Consider the following 21,316-nt stretch of genomic DNA (forward strand, 5'->3'; position numbering starts at 1 on the left):
TCAACACTGATATTTACATCAAAGGCCCTGTGCACATAACCACGAAGCCTTCTGTGAACATTGCATTTCTTGGTGTGTGTATACACCCTTAAAGGGGTTTTCCAGAATACTAAGGAAAGTCTGTGACTGTAAACTCCTGAATACTCCGAACGCACATTGCACACGGTCAGGATTTTCCCAATGACAAGAGTGGATGTTCATATGAGTAGACGGCTTCTGTCAATAAGTTAGTGTCACTAACCATGACATATAAAGCCATCTACAACCTGTCTCCTCCCTACATCTGTGACCTGGTCTCCCGGTACTTACCTGCACGTAACCTTCGATCCTCACAAGATCTCCTTCTCTACTCCCCTCTCATCTCCTCTTCCCACCATCGCATCCAAGATTTCTCCCGTGCCTCCCCCATACTCTGAAATGCTCTGCCACAACATATCAGACTCTCGCCTACCTTGACAAGCTTCAAAATGAACCTGAAGACCCACCTCTTCCGACAAGCCTACAACCTGCCGTAACCCTCAGTCTGATGTAGCGCCGCACAACCAGCTCTACCCTCACCTACTGGATCCTCACCCATCCCTTGTAGACTGTGAGCCCTCGCGGGCAGGGTCCTCTCTCCTCCTCTATCAGTCTGAGCCTTGTATTGTTTGATTATTGTACTTGTCCCTATTTGTATACCCCTTTCACATGTAAAACGCCATGGAGTCAATGGTGCTATAATAATTAATAATAATAATAATAAAGTGCTTGTCCAGTCGGAATGTGGCCAGAAGCATGGAAATCGCCTATTTGTGACCATCCTGATGGCGCACTGTGAGGATTTAGAAATCTGCAGTCACATAGTGACTGCAGACTTTCATCGCAAACCTGGACTATCACTAGTTGCCCAATGGGGTTGTCGGAATTTAGAAATGTAACCTTTACATTTGCCACTTGTGTTCAGGAGCTGTCTGAAATTGTACATTTAGGTGGATACTGCAATACCAGGAACAGCCCGTTGATATGAGGGGCGCTGTTTCAGTTGGGGAGAGGATGGTAGATTAGGCAAATATGGCATCCGGTAGTTGGAAAAGACTTGCCAGGTCGGTAGCGCCATGCACATAACAAAGGTTTTATGGTAATAACATGTTCTAAATATAATGCTGAAATGTGTATAGATTTGGTTCTAGTAAAACATGAGATTATAGTGTTTCTGTACTAAACGCCTCACGCAGTAATAGAAGGCTTGATGTTCGGATGGTCAGGAGAGGGGCAGATGAGTTTACAGCGATGCACTGTAATGTGATAGGATCCAGGAGAAGACGCAGTAGGAAAGTCCCGGGACTTTGAGACGTCTCCGTTACCATGGACGGTGGTCGCTAGATGCACAACTCCGCTCCTTAGTCATTATCTAGGTGAGGTTTATAGATGTATATATGATATGTCCACCCATACGTGTCCGCAGATTTCATTAGGATCTCTATTTCCTCGAACCGCCCTCCATGACGGCACCACATAATTGGTGACAGGTCAAACAAAGAGGTTAAATTACTTGTCCTACCTCCACTCCGCCGTGCCTTTCCAAATAACCAGACCAAATAAATTTAAAGGGAACTTGTCATAATAAAGAAAACAAAAAACAAAACACTATTAACCTGCAGATAAGCGGTTAATCTGCAAGATAATAGCATTCTATAAAAGCCCGGCCGCCGCACTGAAACCCAGACTATCAGGGGGAAATGATCTGTATTCCTCATGGCAGCCTTGGGCTTTCGGTTGTAGGGCGTGGCCGGAGTAGCTCTGTGCATAGCGAGCGGCGGCTGTAACTGCACCCCAGCACTGACTGACAGCCAACTGCAATGCATCAGTAAATAATGAGCTGTTAGTCCTGAGGTGCAGTTACAACTGCTGCTCACTGTACGCAGAGCAGAGACTGAAACCGTGCCCAATGACTGAAAGCCCGAGCTGCTGGGTGGAATAAAGATATTTTCCTCCCAGCAGTGGGGCTTTTAGTATACCTGGCAGGCAGTTCTGGAATGCTATTAATCTGCATAATAACCTCATATCTGCAGGTTAATAGCAATTTTTGATATATTTATTCATTTATATAGCGCTATTAATTCCACAGAACTTTACATACATTGGCAACACTGTCCCCATTGGGGCTCACAATCTAAGTTCCCTATCAGAATGTTTTTAGCGTGTGGGAGGAAACTGGAGAACCCGGAGGAAACCCACGCAAACACGGGGAGAACATACAAACTCCTTGCAGATAGTGTCCTTGGTGGGATTTGAACCCAGGACCCCAGCGCTGCAAGACTGCAGTGCTAACCACTGAGCCACCGTGCCACCCCCATGGCAGGTTCTCTTTAACACCAAGGAAAACATAAGAGGTGGAGAGGAATATCGGTGCTTTCATGGTGGTTCTTAGAAAGCAAATTACCAAGAAGCCTAATCCTATGTTCTCAAATCTCCCTCCACGACAACATCTCAGGTGATATGCCAAATAAGCAAATATACGGTGGGACAGTATCATGGAGGATATCTCAATCTCAAGAATCAAGTTGACTGCAAAAGTGATCAACAAGTACATTGACTTCTTTGCCGTCGGGGATGTCGCTCTTCTAGAGTTGAGCGGACTGTCAATAATCCGGGTCCGGCGGATCAACGGCGGGTTGACAAGTCCGGATCCGATCCGGGCCCACATATGTCAAGAGTGAGGGAGAGAGAGGGAGGGAGAGAGGGAGGGAGGGATCGGATCTGCCACTCAAACCGCGCGGATCCGGATTTTGCCGGTCCGGGTCCACTCAACACTACTCTATAGAGCTGCTTTTACTCCTGTAACAGAAGACATTGAATTGGGAGTGGCCATTGTGATGGTTGTGGGCAGGTGTCTGTCACCCTGTCTTAGAATATTCATGCAGGGAATGAGGGTGGAGGGGGATATTCTTCTATGGATGTAGGAGCTTCACTCTCTCGTCCTACAGACAAAATTGATACCCAGAAGAAGTGAGAACTGTTGGTGACAGACTCCCTCCGGGTGCCAGTTACGTGAGAAGGTAGTGAATGTGATGCAGCCCATGAGCGGACGCTGACTGGTTGACGTAGTTGTAGCGGCATCGGCAGGAACTACAGGAGGTTTTAACTCTGTGAGGGAATATTGTAATTGAGGAGAAGTTATCCGAGTAGTGGACAAATCTGTGAATCATTCATTTCCTGCCTCTTCTCTTTTTCTTGCAGATCTTTATACCCGTCCTATACTTTTTTTGTTTTCTTTTCATTTTTTGTAATCCTTTTTTTTGGCATATAAGAGAAGATGAAGAACGAAATTTCCGCAGTTGTGTTTTTTCTTTCCAAGCTGTTGAAAAATAATAATAAATTAACGAAAGAGGAGATTGAGATTTTTTCTGAAGAATTGAGCAGGATTCTGCATGACAAGTATGTCAATCACTGGTACCCCGAAACCCCAGCGAAGGGACAAGCATACAGGTAATGTAGCCCAAAGTTACAAACTGACCAGCTATTGTTTCAACACAACTCCTATCTAGAGATGAGCGGAACTGTGGAAGTTCGGTTCAGCGGATGTAACCAGACTTTAGATAAAGTTCATTTTGGGACCCAGACTTGACCTGAACCCCAATGGAACTCACTAATTGGGCAGACCGGGTCTCTGCCTATATGCATCCAGCCATAAACACAGCACTTCTGGGAAGGGTGGCTGGGTTTTTCCATTTTTATTTATTTTTTTCTTTGGTGCACACTACATACGATCACGCTGTTTTTACCCCCATTGCGAGCCAATCAAACACTGCAAGCGGTCGCGGTGGGCTGAGCACCGAGCGTTCCCAAGCACACCGATGCTCGCGCAAGTGGTCTGCATACGTAAGACGCCCAAACTTTTTTTTTTTTGTGTTCAGTTTGTGGTACGAACACCGAACCTCGAGTTTCCTCATCTCTACTCCTATCCTTATCTTACTGTGCAGCCCAGAGAATAAAGGGATTCTATTTGGAAACTGTCAACAAGCTGCAGTTTGTGTTATTCTTAAGCCCCATTTACACGCAACAACATCGCTAACGAGATCTCGTTGGGGCCACGGAATTCGTGACGCACATCCGGCCTCGTTAGCGACGTCGTTGTGTGTAACTGCTTCGAGCAAGTGTTAACGATTAAAAATACTCACCTAATCGTTGATCGTTGACACGTCGTTCATTTTCAAAATCTCGTCGGTTGTTGACGATGCAGGTTGTTCGTCGTCCCTGAGGCAGCACACATCGCTATGTGTGACACCCCGGGAACGACTAACTGCTTACCCGCGTCCTCCGGCAACGAGGTGGGTGTGTCGTTAATGCATCTGGTCACCGCGCTCCCACTTCTATTGGTCGGCCGCTGTGTGACGACGCACGAACCTCGCTCTTAACGAAGAGGTTGTTCGTCGCCCACAGCGCTAGTAAGGTAAGTACGTGTAAGAGGTGTTAGCGATATTGTGCGACACGGGCAGCGATTTGCCCGTGACGCACAAACGATGGGGGCGGGTGCTTTCAATGTCGCTGCGTGTAAAGCAGCCTTTAGTATGTGTTTGTTTAGTTCTGCAAGTTGTGGTTTCTTGTTATATGACCAGTCGGTCCTCTTGTTTTAAAGGGTTGGTCAACCCAATTTTTATTTAGAAATGACCACTGCTGCCAAGCTGTCTTGAGCCGCAATAGTCTCGTTCCTCGAGAATAGTCATCCCCTTCCGGAAATGGAAACGTAGAGACTGACGGGGGACGCTGGTAGCAGTGCTCAGGCATTTTGGGTTTTTTTAGATCACCATGCATCCATTTTTAAATGTTCATAGTCTCTGGCATCTGAAGTTGGCCCGTAGCAGACTTCTTGATTGTTTCCAGGTTGCGTTCATTTTTGTTTTATCAATGTTTATTAGTTGTGCACTATGGTGCCTGGTTTTATGGATGGTGACATCCCAGGGTAGTTGTACAGATAAAGCCTCACGTTAACACTACAACACTTGGATAAATTGTCCAGCCCTGGAGTAAAATCCCATGAGAAGCCAGAGGAGCATGCAATGTGTGTTATTCCATTTTCTCCATAAGGGTCACTATATGGTTCTCGTTACAGATGCATCCGTGTAAACAGATTTCAAGGTGTCGATCCCGATCTCCAGAAAGCCTGTTTCAACAGTGGACTTGTGTATGAAGAGTTGGGGTTACCTTGGGAAATGACCTTGTGGGTGGACCCTTGTGAGGTGTGCTGTAGGTAAGTGATAACCAAACCGAACAGCCCTGAAAGATTAAGGCTGTGTGCACACAGTGCGTTTTTATCATTTTTTTTTTTTTTCTTCAAACAAATCCTGATGCAGCAAAATCGATGAGAAACCTAAAGTTTTGTGCACATTTTTTTTTTCCTTGCAGATTTGGTGCAGAAAATAATCTGCAGCGTGTCCATTCTTTGTCTTTTTTTTTTTTTCTTGTCTTGTGTTGCATTTTTCACCATTGAAAGCAACAAAGAAAAACTCCTAAAGAAAAAAGTGGTTTTGCTCTGTTTGTCCTGCCAAGAGATACAGAAATGGTGCAGAAATTTCTGCAACCAAATACTCAGCGTGTGCATGCACCCTAAATGAGCAAATCGGTGAGTCCTCTTGGCCCACTCCCCACACGGACTTCATGGCGAGTGGTGGAAACCCCCCTGCCCTCCCCCCAAAAAAAAAAAACCTTTACATGGTAGAGGAAAGATTGAGACAAGGCTACAGCATCTCCAGGAAAGGTGGGTTTAGAGCCAGAAATCCAATGGATCTGCCATGTGGATTTTCATGCAAAATATCCAGAGTGCGGTAGTACCCATATACATGAGACGTGACTAAATTACATAGCCTGATGAAGGATTTTTTTTTTTTTCTATTATGGAAATTAGAGGCGTTTTCCCTTTTTATCGGTGCTTTAATCAGTGTATCAATATATTACCAGTGAAGCACCAATGTTCTTATTTTTAAAGTGCCACCCCATCAATGGCCACGTTCCGAATTAGAGCTCCACGCTGTAAGTGATTAGAATGACGGACGACTGCTCTTTCCAAATGAGGTTATTTGTGCTTCGCCGGTCATTACATTACTATGTGCATTCAGGATGCTTTCAGCACATTTGTAATTAATTGAAATAATCATGCAACCCCTCTAAGAGGGAATGGGCATGAAAAATTACCCATCGCTAAAACCAGGCATATAGGTAATATCTATGCTTATTTTTTGTCTTTTTTTCTTTTCCCTTTCCCTTTTTCTCCCCCATATTGCTTACGATATATATAATATATATATATATATATATATATATATATATATATTATGTATATTATGTATGTGTGTGTGTGTATAATAAATATAAATAAATATATATATATATATATATATATATATATATATATATATGTGTGTATATATATATGTATACGTATATGTGTAATATATATATGTGTAATATATATATATTTATTACACATACACACATACTTACATATATATATATATATATGTGTGTGTGTGTGTAATATAAATAAATATAGATATATATATATATATATATATATATATATATATATATATATATATATATATATATATATATATATATATATATATATATATATATATTGCCTTATTCTGTCTGTCTGTCTGTCTTCAAAATTGTGTCCTTACGGTGACACAAAGCTGATTGGCCGCTGGGCTCGCCATGGCCCCGCCCCCCCACCGATTGGCCGCTCGCCCAGGCTGCGCCCCCACACGGATTGGCCAGCCGCTCCGCCCCCCCCACAGATTGGCCTCTCGCCCCGGCACCCTGCAGGCATTGGCAACTCGGCCACGCCACGCCCCGCCCCCCTCACGCAATGGACGTTGGCTCTGCCCCCCCCCCCCCGCGCATTCCCCGAACTGACACGGTCACGGCTCCCAGGTGAGTACTGTACAACCCCCCCCACCCCACCCACCCAACGGGAGCCCACATCAGCGTACGCCGCCAACCCAGCCAACACTTACCCTCGCATTGCTGGCCTTGCCGCCGTATGCTGGTGTGGGCTCCCGTGCGAGTGGGGGACGTGATGCGCTGGTAACCATGGTAGCATAGTTACCAGCACATCAAGGTCCTGCAGCGGCGGAAGATCCACACGCACACACATAACAGCACACATCAGATCACACTCACTCTCACACACACATCACACACACATCACATCGCATCCACATACTCACAACATCCTGGGATATCGCTTGCTTCTCGGCGGCGATACTGTGCTGTTGTGAGCTTCCAGGACCTGCCGGAGGATCACATGGCCAGAAGCATGTGGTATCTCCGGATGTTGTGAGTATAAGCGCGTATGTGCGATATCGTCAGTGTGTGTGTGTGTGTGTGTGTGTGTGTGTGTGAGTGTATGCGATCGGGTGTGTGTGAGTGTATGCGATCGGGTGTGTGTGAGTGTATGCGATCGGATCTGTGAGTGTCGGCAGAGGAGCATGGCGTGCTGGAGGAGGCTGGGAGGAGAGAGGCTGATCCTGGGGAAGGCTGCGATGGGGAGGCTGATGCTGGGATGAGAGAGGCTGATGCTGGGATGAGAGAGGCTGATGCTGGGATGAGAGAGGCTGATGCTGGGATGAGAGAGGCTGGTTTGAAACAACCAAAAAGTCGCCATGCCATATCCAGTACCTGGATCGGCCTATTCACCTTTTTTGCCATCAGCCCCTCAGGTGGTGGTTAATCTCGCCCCTTCTGACTCTGGGTCGCTCGTACTGACCATTCAATGGCAGGTTCTGTCCTACGGTTTGGGGGATGGGTAGTTTTTCGCCATCTTATATCAAGGGAACTTGGGCCAGTTAGGAAAGAGGTCTCCCAATCAATATTCTTGAGCTCCGAGTGATTAGTTTGGCTCTTCTGCTTCTGCATTGGCAGCACCAACTTCTAGGGTTGCCAATCAGGATTCAGCCAGAAAACGCCACAGCAGTAGCCTATATCAACAGTCAAGGGGGAACAAGGAATCTGTCCCCCATGATACAGGTAGCAATGAGTGTGGATTGGGTAAAGGACAAGGTGCTTTTAATCTTGGCAGTTCACATTCATGGAGTGAATTGGGTGTCAAACTTTCTATGTCTCCAGCGAATAGATTCTGGAAAATGGGCTTTTCATCTGAAGGTGTTCAGTCAAATCTGTTAGCACTAGGGCACACCAGATATCGATCTAATGACTTCCAGGGTAAACGACAAGGTGCCAAATTTCGTTGCAAGAACCCTAGACCAACCAGCTGTTGGGGTCACTGCTCTAGCGATTCCCTGGTCACAGTTCTCTCTTCCATATCTCTTTCCACCTCTACCTCTTCTTCTAAGACTTCTCAAGAAGATGAGAGCAGAGGGGATTTCAGTAATTTTAGTAGCTCCATATTAGCATCGAAGGGCTCGATATTCGGATGTCCTCAATCTTCTGGCCAACGTTCCATTGCCCCTTGAACACCCAGACCTTTTGTCCCAGGGTTCGTTCTGCCATCACAAATTACAGTCACTCACTTTAATGGTAGGACTGTTTTGAAGTTGAAATTTTAAGGAGGTCAAATCTCACAGATTCAGACAGTGATCAGAGCACCAAAACCTTTTTTTGCGTTGTATTTTTTTGGGCGGCTCGGTGGCTGAGTGGTTAGGACTACAGCCTTGCAGCCTTGGGGTTCTAATCCACCCAGGACACCATCTGCAAGGAGTTTGTTCTCCCCATGCTTGCGTGGGTTTCCTCCTGGTACTCCGGTTTCCGCCAACATTAAAAAAAAAGACATACTGATAGGGATCATATGTTGTTGTGAGCCACTCCGAGTCTTCGGAGATGGTGCGGCTTATAAGTTCGACCAATAAACAAATAAATTTATCATTGCACTTGGAGAGCAGACTTTCGCTGGTGTGAGTCTTGACATTTTTTCAATGGCTTTTTGTGTCATCATCACTTTCTTTTTTGCAGTTCAGTTTAGAATTGGGGCTGGCGCTTGGTTCTCTTAAGGTGTCTTAGAGAACTTTGCAGCAGATCTGCAAATCAAGACTCTTCTCCAGCACAAATTAAGCCTCCTTATCAGCCGCCTCTTGAGTCTTGGGATCTTAACCTGGTTTTGGAGGCTCTTCAGGTTTTTTTGAGCCCATTAGAGAAATGTCAGTTCTGCTACTGTCTTATAAGGTGGTTCTCCTTGATAGCAATCACTTTGTTCAGAAGGGTTTCAGATCTGGTAGCCCTTTCGGGATATGGTCCGTACCTCATTCTTTACTAGATCAGAGGCCGGTTCTGTCTTTTCCTTCCAAAGATTGTTTTGGCCTTTCATCTTAATGACAACATTGTCTTGCCTTCATTTTTGCCTTGTCTTACCCAATTGAAAAGAGATTGCACAATCTGGATGTAGTCAGGGCCATGCATTACTACTTATCAGCCACTGCCTCGGTTAGGGTGTGTTAGGGTACCGTCACACTTTAGCGACGCTCCAGCGATCCCACCAGCGATCTGACCTGGTCAGGATCGCTGGTGCGTCGCTACATGGTAGCTGGTGAGCTGTCAATCAGGTAGATCTCACCAGCGACCAGTAACCAGCAACCAGCGACGCGTGGAAGTGATGCTGCGCTTGGTAACTAAGGTAAATATCAGGTAACCAAGCGCTTGGTTACCCGATATTTACCTTGGTTACCAGCGCACACCGCTTAGCGCTGGCTCCATGCACGCGTAGCCGGAGTACACATCGGGTTAATCAGCAAACCGCTTTGCTTATTTACCCGATGTGTACTCTGGCTACGTGTGCAGGGAGCCGGCACTAGCAGCCTGAGAGTGGCGGACGCTAGTAACCAAGGTAAATATCGGGTAACCAAGCAAAGCACTTCGCTTGGTTACCTGATATTTACCTTGGTTACAGCTTACCGCAGGCTGCCTGAAGCCGGCTCCCTACACATTCAGATCGTTGCTCTCTCGCTGTCAAACACAGCGATGTGTGCTTCACAGCAGGAGAGCAACGGCCAAAAAATGAACCAGCACTGTGTGTAACGAGCAGCGATTTCACAGCAGGGGCCAGATCGCTGCTCAGTGTCACACACAGCGAGATCGCTAATGAGGTCACTGCTGCGTCACAAAAACCGTGACTCTGCAGCGATCTCCCTAGCGATCTAGCTATGTGAGAAGTACCCCTTACTCTTTTTGTCCTACCAAAGGGCCTCATAGGGAGTCAAGCCACCAAAAAAGCAACTTTTGGCTATTGGATCAGAATTGCTATTATTCAGGCTTGTAAATTGAAAAATAGGGCTGCCCATTCAGCATCAGGGTGCAATCTATGTGGACGGTGGGAGGTGAGCTTCCTGGGCGGTTTGTCACCGGCTTCAGTCCTGCAGCTCTGTAAAGTTGCTACCTGTGCTTCAGTTTATAACTTTTCACAAATGTACAGGATCCACACCTTTTGCTTCTGCAGATGCAAGTTTGGGCAGGAAGATTTTGCAGGCAACAGTGCCTGAACCTTTCTAGTAAGTTCTTCTTTTTCCCACCCTAGGGACAGCTTTAGGATGATCCATGATTTTGTATCCCCTAATGAAGTGATCAAAAAATGTAGAGTTTTGGTACTCTCCGAAAAATCTGCTTCTCGTTAGTCTTCATTGGGGACATAGCTTCCCCGTTGGTTGCTGGTTGGGCGTGTAATCTCATTCTTTCTTGATGACCTATTATTTATTTTCCTTTTTCTAACATAACTGAGGAGGCTGGTGGCTAGCAGGCAAGGTATAGTCTGCTGGGGAGGAACCAATTATTTATTCTATGAAATACTAGTGTCAGCCTCCCAGGACCAGGCTATCTCATTGTTGCATGGTTTTGTATCCCCCAACGAAAACTAATGAAAAACTGATTTTACAATGAGTACCAAAAATGTACATTTTTCAAATATATTTAGCATAAAAATCTGATTTAATGTAATTTTCTGATGACACATTCCCTCTAAGCATCTATGCACACTGTGCAGTGTTGTTGTTTTTTGTTTTATTTTTTATGCACAGATCTGTCACAAAACCTGTAGGATTTTCTATTATCAGCAAAGTGAATGAGATTCCTAAAATCTCATGCACAGGGGCAGAACGATCGCGGTCGCAGGGATCGCGACCGGGCCCAGGGTTGCAATGTGGCCCGCCGGCCCCTGTTTCAGCTGGATGTGCGTCCGAAGCTGCACATCCAGTTGAAATGCATCGCTGTGCAGAGACCCGTCGGGTTCTTGCACTGCGATACACGCTGCCAGCCAAACTGAAGCTGGAAGCTTTCATCTGCCTCCCAGTGACTGAGGCGGCACATGACAATGATGTTGTGCATTGCCATATAGCATGAACGCCGATGAAAGCAGAGGGCCAGCTATAGAGGAGGACGCCATGCGGTGTGAGAGCTGGGACGGTGGTGAGTACAGTACATTCCTGGAGGGGCTCAGGAGAGGAACTTATACACCAGCATGGGGGACAGTATATACCAGGAGGGGCTTAGGAGAGGAATTTATACACCAGCATGGGGGGACAGAGTATATACCAGGGTGGGGGGACAGTATATATCAGCATGGGGGGACAGTATATAACAGGATGGGGGAAAATATATGCCATTAGTTATGCCACTACTCATGCCCATGTTGCTTTTTTATTTATTTATTTTTTTTTCCTTGACATTCTGCAAATGTATAATTGCTGCAAATTCTGCAATTTCAGCCTTTTTGCTACAGATTTCACCATGCTAATGAGTGAGGGAAAATCTGCAACAAGAACTCAGAGGGCATGAGATTTCTATAAATCCCATCTACATTGGATCCGTAAGATGCTACTTTTTTTGTGATGCAAATAGACATAGCGTTGGAGACTCTCTTTAAAATTCGAGCTGGTCGGCCCCTGTTGCAGATTTCAGCCTTATCAATGATACACATGGAAATTTGCAGAAAAATTATTTTTTTTTTCCCTTTTCCAGCCCTTACTTCTCTATGTAATAACTCTTAGCTGCTGATTTCGGAGGCTCCTGTAAATACAATGATAGATAATTGTGCAGAAGAAGCCGGCATGGCGTCTGCCAGGTCTTTGGTATTAGACGAGGCAGCTGCATCCGTAGCCCCTGTGAGAGCGACTTGGCGGCCGTTTCCTTCATTAATGAAGCATGCGGTGAGTTTGCACTGGATGTTTGTCCTCAGATCCGGGAGGATTTGGTTCTCTCCATCTGGAGGGTGGCATTGATCAGCGGGCACTCAGTTGCCAGGTGCTGGTGAATAGCCGAGGGCTATTTAAATACATTTACAACATAGACGGACACGGAGAACACCCTGCAATCCGGAGATAATATTGAGCGTGGAGATTTCCAGCCGCCTCCCGCTCGGCAGAAACAAGAAGTCTCATGAGACAAAACCTTCGGCAAAATGTCATCAGTACGAGACTCTTCCCTCCCTGTCCTGATAGCGGAGCAGACAATGTGGACGTGCCGCTTTCTGCATTAGATTAATATCCGGCCGTCTGGTTTTTGTTTTTTTTTCTTTTGTAGCAAAGGGTAATTATTTTGCTGCCATCCGTCGCATTGTAGGATACGGCGCAGGCTCCGCTCTGTAATCCCCTTACTTGGCTTCTCTTCTTTTATGGAAAATTCTGTAATCTGCCAATGACAAAGACTAATAATTGCAGGATTAGTGCGCGGCAAACATGTTAGACCAACACAAACAGATTTGGCAGCCGGGCACCAAATTTCCACGGGAGGCAATAAAGTAATGTAAACCCGGTCACAGTCCTTGTGAAGCACCATGGATATTTAACTAGTTATTGACCGTGCCCCATAAAATGACTGTGGGCTTTGCACCCGAGTCTCGCATTCAGGATGAATGATAAAGGGTGCGCCACATGTATTGGGTGCACAAATTCCATAGGTCTGCACCCATGTTTGATATACCTATATTTAAATCTCATAGTATATACACAAATTGGCCAATTGTTTCCCATTAAGAGGGTGCACAACGATGTGGCTGTTGGGCACAAAATAAATTGATGTATTTGGTTCACAAATTGGCCAATTTAGCAGTATAGTAAACTGCTAGGACACATGGCGAGTAAAATGGTCAGAGTGCATTGTGATAAAAAAATCGCACTCCACCCAGACCCATGTTCCTCTTTGGGGCCGTTTCCATCTGCGATTATTTTCTCAGCCCTAATCGGACTGAGAAAACAGTTCCAGCATGCTGCTGATGGAATCTGATCTGTTTTCACTCGTACCCATATAGGTCTATGGGTGCGAGAGAAACATTGCACTGCACTTGGATGAAACCGGAGTCCAATGCGATAAGTGCATCAGTTGGCAATGGAGGAGATAGGGAGCTTAATCTCTCCTTCTCCTCTGCAGCTGTGATACGATCGCATCACAGGGGCATGACACTCGGCTCACACTTGCAGCACAGCGCGAATCATGTAATTAGTTATACAGATTCCAGTCATGTCACTGCATTGTTACTGTTTCGTTCCTAAAAATCTAAATTTTTTATTATTTTGTTAGTATTTTGTAAACTCACTTTTGGCTTTCAACACTGCCTGAAGCCTTCTGGGCTCTCAATCAGATTCAAGGATGTCTTGACTGAAATCTGATCCCATGTCTCTTCTTCACATTCCCAATGTCGCACACTGGTCAGCTCACTCGAGTATGTATACAGGTTTTTCTTCAGCTCTACCCACAGGTGTTTATAGAGTTGAGGTCTGAAGACTGTGGGGCTAATCTAGCACCTCTACTTCGATGTCAATGCACCATTTCTTCACCAATCTCGACATATGCTTCTGGTCGTTGTCCTGCTGGAACACTGTCGTCCTTTTCATACCCATAGTACTCAATGTGGAGACACGGGGCTCAGTGGGTGCTCTCGTCCACTAAAACCCACCGCCTTTAGAAAGACAGCGGGGCTCAGGGCTCATCCCAACTGAACGCCGGCCACCTTAACCGTGGGCGTAACACTACTCAGACAACACAGGGTGAGGGAACCACAATAATTAGACTTTATTGGATCCCCAAACAATTAACGGCACATAACGCATAACCAGCAAAACACACAAATGTAACAGGCAAAAGAGTCTCACCCTTCCGCTGGCTCACCAGGGATTTAGAATGTCCTTGCCTCAGAGGTTCCAGGGCCGCTTACTCCAATCCAGCAGCACCCCGCTTTTGGCGGGCACCCACCGAGAAAGGAATAGCGCCAGATTTAGGAAGCTGGCTGAGGTCTGCAAAGTCTGTTCCAGGTAACTGAACTGTCCCAACCTGAGTGTCCTCCTTAGGTAGTCCTGTATGATGTTACAATCCTGGCAGCCGGAGTCGAAATCCCTAGGCTGTGGATATGGTCTCCAACCGGAACCGGAGTCCCTAGATTGAAGCCATAAGGTATCCTGATCCTCTAGTCAGCTCCAAAGAGCTTAGACTGGATCCATCAGTATCCATAAACAACAACCTGGTGGCATAAAGAAATCCCTTTTATAGCTACAGCCTTCCACTTGGATACACTGCGTCCTCATCGATTGGTTGGACAAGATCGCCTCTCCCATTGGATGAATCTCAAGCTGCATGGACAATGTTCATTTAAATGATGTGCATAGAAAGACTGAAGATATCTACATGAAGTCTGCAAGTCACAGACTCAACAATGGCTACTAAGGTAATCACATTAGCAATACACAACTACAATACAATGGTTACTGTAAAAGTCTGGAGAACAATACGTCTGGCTTTCAGTGGCCAACACAATTACATTGAGACAACAAGAGTCTTGTAAAAACAATGAGGGACTTCTCCCTCGTCTATAGACAATCTATCATGCTGTCTGGCTGAATCTTAAGAAACTTTAACCCATGAGAGTCCATGTCGTCACACTCGTGTACTAAGTAGCTTGTCTTCTACGATACTCCCATATAGCTTAGCATTGAGACCACCATCGATACTAGGTGAAGTATCCAACACCTTTGGCAATGAAATAACTTTTTATCAGGCTTCTTCCACCGAACTTGACAGTTCCTTCAACTTCTCGATCCGTTAGCTCTTTGGTCCCTTGTTTCTTCGAGACCCATTTGTACCCATCAGAACCTAGTATATTGATTTTCATCTCATCTTTCCAAATCACCGGTTTCTATTGGTCTACGGTCCACTTTTCTTTGAAAACTCGAGCCGATACCTCTCTTCACCTTTTTTTTGGGCCACCATTCCATATTTGTGTAAAGTGCATCATGTGGTGCTTGCATGGATGTCTGTGATTTCGCTATTATGACGCGGTTCGCCTCCACTGCCGTCTGTCGCACCAGAACTGATAGATCTTGTGATGAGCCAACTTGTTAACGCCGATATTTTGCCTGGACGTCCACCTCTTGGCGTTTGAATGGATGGAACGACTTTATTTTGTATTCAGACAGTGGTCACGTCACTCACATGATGCAGTTCGGAAATTTTCTTGGCTGAGAGACAGTTATTGATGAGCTGGATGATGTGGTTTCTCTTTTCTTGGGAAATGGCTGCTCCTCGATTCGAGCCAGTGACCTTTCGCTTGGGAATCAACTTAACACCCTGAGCTATTAGGGAATGTGAGAACAGGTAATTTGTAGTATACAGGAAGAAAAGGATTTTTCAAACATCAGGAGCAAAATCGTTACAATGCATCAGCATAACTAATCATATGCTAAATGGTTACAAGTCAAATTTATGTGTGAGATATCCAAGATGATTGTCTATAAAATGGTCATCTCACGCCCAAAGATATGGAGCCTGAAAGTCAAAAGTTCAAAACATGTTACATATACAGTATATGTGTGTGTACATGGGTATTTATTAAGTCATGGCCAAAAGTGTTGGCATCCTTAAAATTGTTCCAGAAATGAAGTATTTCTCCCAGAAAATTATTGCAATTACACGTTTTGTTATACATGTTTGATTAAAAAAAAAAAGGGAAAATTGGCCACCATAATTTCACATGAAATCCCGAAAATAGGCCTGACAATTTTTTGCCACCTTCCCGAAAAAATTGTGGGTGAACAATTTTGTCTCAAGCATGAGATGCTCGTTCAAACTCACCTGTGGCAAGTTAAGTGTGGGCAATATGAAATTCACACCTGAAACAAGATAAAAAGGGAGAAGAGGACTGTCTGAGGACTTGAGAACCAAAATTGTTGAAAAATATCAACAACCTCAAGATTATAAGTCCATCTCCAGAGATCTTAATATTCTTTTGTCCATGGCGCTCTACATAAGCCAAAAAGTTTAGAACCCATGACGCTGTAGCTAATATTCCTGGACATGAATGGCAGAGAAAAATTGATGAAAGGTTGCCACGCACTATAGTCCAGATGGTCGATAAGCAGCTCTAATCCAGTTCTGAAAAAATTCAAGCTGTCTTGCAAGCAAAGGGGGCATTTGTGTCAGAGCCAAGTATCTGTTGACATTGGATTAAAACGCTATGGAGGAGACCCAGGAGAACCCCACTGCTGACAGACACAAAAAAGCTAGACTGCAGTTTGCCAAAATGTACGTGTAAGCCAAAATCATTCTGGGAAGGAGTCTTGTGGGCAGAAGAGACCAACATAGAGCTTTTTGGTAAAGCACATCATTCTACTGTTCACAGAAAACAGAATGACGCCTACAAAGAGAAGAACACAATACCTACAGTCACATATGGTGGAGGCTCTAACATGTTTGAGGTTGTTTTGCTGCCTCTGCCACTGGGGGCCTTGACTGTGTGCAATGCATCATGAAATCTGAAGGTTACCAAAGAATTTTGAGCCACAGTGTAGCGCCCAGTGTCAGAAAGCTGGGTTTGCATCCTAGGTCATGGGTCTTCCAGCAGGACAATAACCCCAAGCACTTCACGAAGCCCCCAGAAATGGATGGAAACAAAGTGCTGGAGAGTTCTGAAGTGGCAGCAATGAGGCCAGATCTACCGTATATCCCATTGACACCTGTGGAGAGATCTTAAAATTGCGGTTGGGAGAAGACTCCTTCACATATGAGAGACCTAGAGCAGCTTATAAAGGAGTCCAAAATTCCAGTTGAGAGGTATAAGACGCTTGTGGATGGTTATAAGAAGCGATTGATTGCAGGTATTTATTCCAAAGGGTGTGTAACCAAATATTAAATTGAAGGTGGCAGTAATGTGTGGTACGTATGTATCTGTATTGGTAGTAGTGTGTGTGTGTGTGTGTGTGTGTGTGTGTGTGTGTGTGTAATCTACATTTTTTTCTGCAAATATCAAAAAACTTGATAAAATAGCATTTATTCTGCAAAGAGCTGATTTGTTGAAGCAAGTGTTGCTTACAACTCTGCATGATATATATTGTATTGGCCAGCAGAGATCATTGTAATGATAGGTTGTGTAGTGCTGACTGGTGAGCAGCAGGTGGCGCTGTTGGCTAAAAAATTGCATGTAGACCGTAAAGCCGGTAGAATTGCACTGTGTGCCATGTACAATGTATACAGTAACATTGATGGTAATTGGATAAAGGCATGGGGAAAATAAGGCTTTTTTTTTTTTTTTTTAATTTTAGGTATGGAGAAAAGAACCCCTCGTTCGTTGTGGCAAGCTTTGCAAGTAACAATGATCAGATGGAGATATCTCAGAAAGTAATGTACGCCATGGATAAAGTGACTTCAGATTATCACTCTGGCTCCTCTTCGGATGATGAGGTCTATATAAATAAAAAGATTCCTCCTCCTCCTCTTCCTCCTCACATGATGATCGGTGCCGGTGCTTCCTATAAGGTATTTGCATTCATTATATTTGTATTCACCCTGTGGTCTGTGTCCATAAGATTCTTCCTTTTACTCTATAGTAATATAGAAATTACACTAGGATCCGATATCTCGAGTTAATACAGCTGGTCGTATACAGTGTGTCCACCCATATCCTGTCCACCGCCATTAACTTAAGAACGGCGGCAGCTATAGGCATAGAAGTGGTGTCTAGGTATAGTAAAGTAGCCATGCGCTATGCACTGAAACCACCTATAGCGCCACCTGGTGGAAAACAACCGCGTTAGCCTTTTTATCTTGAAAACGGAACAAGATAGAGAGAAAAAAGTGAATTAAAAAATTGTAGGGCATCATCAAATTAATGCGAATCAACACCTTGCATACAGAAATGCTACGATATGAAACCCATGACCCCCCCACCCCCCAAACATTGAATGCTGGTCACGCATATGGCGCTCATTTAACTTTGATGCTCAAAGTGGCCCCCGTCAGCTGCAATGCACATCTGGACTCTGGACAGCATACTGTATCTTGCTGCAATATGGTAGGTGACACGTTTGCACAAGCATCTGTGATATGTCGTCGTAGGTCCTGCAATGTTGGTGGAGGGGTTGCATACACCTGCTGTTTGATGTGACCTCACAGAAAGAAGTTCAATGGGGTCAGGTAAGGTGAGTGTGGAGGCCACTCCACGCAGCCACCATACCCAATGACTTGTAGGAAGGTCTCCATGAGGCATCACTTCACGTCCGCAGTCTTGTGAGTTTTACACATTCTAGTCATAGCATTTCTGTATGCAAGGTGTCGATTCGTATTGAATTGATGATGCTCTACAACTTTGTAATTCACTTTTTTTCTCTATCTCATTACGTTTTCGAGATAAAAATGCTAACTCCGTTGTTTTCCACCAGGTGGCGCTATAGGTGGTTTCATTGCATAGCGCATGGCTACTTTACTATACTTAGACACCACGTCTATGCCTATAGCTGCCGCCGTTCTCAAGGGAATGGTGGTGGACACACTGTATAAAGAAGTGGGTAAATCTACCAATTTATAGGGTGTGCCACTTCCGACTCTTGTCATGCTAATAGTACATGATGGGACACTTACAGGTTCTTCTTTGTCTCCTACCATCTCAGGTGCCAGAATACAGACCTCCACCAACTCCTTCCTGGAACAGGAATCCAAAGAAAAAGCAAGGCGCCCATTGCCACTTCCAGCCCCGTCACGCTTCCGGTTACCAGCAGGGAAGAAGCAAGGCTTATGGCCGCGTCCCATGGCTGCCGCCGGTCCTGCAAACCGAACAAAACCCCTGGCACAGTCTGCACATGTTGGGCGCCGGGCACCAGTGCTTAGTCTAAATGATCAGTATCTCTGTAATATGTGTGTGTGCAAAAACTAATGCTGGACCAAATCATAGGAGCAGATTTTTCTATTAGATATTATTATTTTTTTTTTTTTTTTTTTTTTTTTTTTATGATTATTTAACTCAAACTTTGTTGCACTTTTGTACATTTAGTAGTCGTTTTGGAAACACTTTTTTGTGGATAGGGTTAATAGTTAAGTGCCTGAGTAATTTTTAATATTTATATACTACGACTTGCACAGAATCATGTTAATCTATTGCTATTCTGGAAGTTTCAGTACCAAATGTATTTATTTGCAAATCTCAAATTTGATATTTTATGTATCAGACTAATAAATGATTTTTTTTAATAAGATAAGATAATAAACATAATGTATTATCGCAGGTTACTTTGTAATAATGCTACGAAATGTTACATAAATAATATTAATAATGCACATTCTGGTCCTGGTTATTTATGACATGATGAAGCGGCGCCTCCCCCCCCGGTCGTTTGGGTCTCAGTAGGGCTTACTTCACATGCTAGTGATATCTGATTTTTGACGGATAGCACTTGTACCTATGACAATCTATGGGCGTTGCTCACATGTCCGTAATATTTTTGTTGGATCAAGTGTTCTGTGCGATATTGCATAGACACATCCGATATTTGAGCGTAGACTCAAACTCTACTCTGATTTATGGTCAACTTATGCATATAGGCATGTATGACACTATCGAGTTTGGGTTAGGAGTCCCCACGGCCACTCCGTGTAGTATGGAGCGTGAAGTTTCTGTGTAAAGCAATCTTGAAGGGGTTGTCCGGTCTAAAATGATGTCTGGAGTCACTTTGTGACTGCAGACTTGTGAATCCTCCAAGGTCATACACTGTATGTTGCGATGATTTGCCGGTTTCTGAGTCTGGAATGGCGGTGATGTAACCGCAATTGAGTGATATGCATGTTCCCTGCCAGAACCTGAATAGTGGGCGTGGCCTCAATAGAAGTGTATAGAGCAAGGCTGCGCACACTAGTCGGGTTCTACCCGGGGAACATTTGTATTGCACAATTGCGGTCACATGACCAACGTTCCCGACTCAGAAACCAGCGAATCCTTGCAGTGTACAGTTTGCACATTGAGAGGATTCACAAGTCTGCAGTCACATAGAGTAACACGTAGCACATCATATGACTGATGTGCAGAGTGGTCGGCGTCTGTCCCAAAATAAACAGCATGAGGTGTTGAGATGTACAAGGTGGCCGTAAAATAACCTAAGGTGTTTGGAGCCATGTGTAGACTGACACAGTGGACAGAATTGGCTAAAAATTGGTATGTATGCTATTCAATGCATGGGGAAACAGAAGGCATCTTAAAAAAAAAAAAAAAAAATGTATACTAAAACTCCTCACCAGGTGAAAACGTGGCACTGTACAGTGAGCGCGCCTTGCCTCTGCAAGATGCCTGTGCCTTTGCTGGATCGTGTGCTGTTAGTGCGGTTGTTTTAGGAGAACGCCAGGAATGCTACAGCTGCACTGAGAGCCTTTCGTCATTTGAAAGACTTTCACACATGTAGTGGTCCAATGGCTGTCAATTCATTGAGACGGATGATGACTTTTTGAGGCAACAGGGTTACCGATTGTTCAGCCAGGGTGCGGGCGACGACCGGTAAGCAGAGAGGTTGTGGAGGATATTGCCACTGCCGTCGTGGAACAGGGCATGAACAACCCTGCCAGGAACAGTAGTGCACACAGTGTATCCAGGCAATTGGGGCTCCCATACACCACAGTGTGGAAAGTTCTCTGAAAGGTCTTGCAGGCATACCCGTACAAAATTAATCATCATCTTCTTCCTCGTGACAATGATACCAGCATGATATTTGCATTCATGTTTCTGGCGAGAGTGTAAGTGGATGGCAACTTGCCATGGAATGTTCTGTGGTGCGATGAAGTGCATTTTTACCTGAATGGAACGGTGAACACACAAAACTGTCTCTCATATGGGCTACTAAAAATCCGCATGCAGTCGAGGGGGTTCAGCTGCATTTGCCAAAGGTAACAGTTTGGTGTGGCTTCACCTCATCATTCATCCTCGGATCGTTCTTTTACAAAGAAATGAGGCCAACTGGGGTTGCTACCTGTTCCATCAAAGCAGCAAGATACCAGACAATGCTGGAAACAGTGGTCGTTCCGCAACTCCTAGAGGAGCAGTGTCTTCACACAACCACCTTCACGCATGATTGAGCACCTCCTCACATCG

General features: G+C 44.8%; 1 protein-coding gene across 1 annotated transcript in view; it reads left to right on the forward strand.

Moving 5' to 3' along the window:
- Nucleotides 1–19,512, forward strand: part of BTG3 (BTG anti-proliferation factor 3) — a 35,985-nt gene extending 16,473 nt beyond the window's left edge. Inside the window, exons 2-5 of the mRNA XM_075333070.1 lie at nt 3,220–3,468; nt 5,093–5,230; nt 17,511–17,724; nt 18,855–19,512. Of these exons, the coding sequence (XP_075189185.1) occupies nt 3,296–3,468; nt 5,093–5,230; nt 17,511–17,724; nt 18,855–19,076 (747 nt within the window). The 5' untranslated portion in view covers nt 3,220–3,295 and the 3' untranslated portion in view covers nt 19,077–19,512. The remainder of the gene's footprint in view (nt 1–3,219; nt 3,469–5,092; nt 5,231–17,510; nt 17,725–18,854) is intronic.
- Nucleotides 19,513–21,316: the final 1,804 nt, after the last annotated feature.

The sequence above is a fragment of the Anomaloglossus baeobatrachus genome, chromosome 2, assembly GCF_048569485.1.
Source record: "Anomaloglossus baeobatrachus isolate aAnoBae1 chromosome 2, aAnoBae1.hap1, whole genome shotgun sequence".
NCBI lineage: Eukaryota > Metazoa > Chordata > Amphibia > Anura > Aromobatidae > Anomaloglossus > Anomaloglossus baeobatrachus.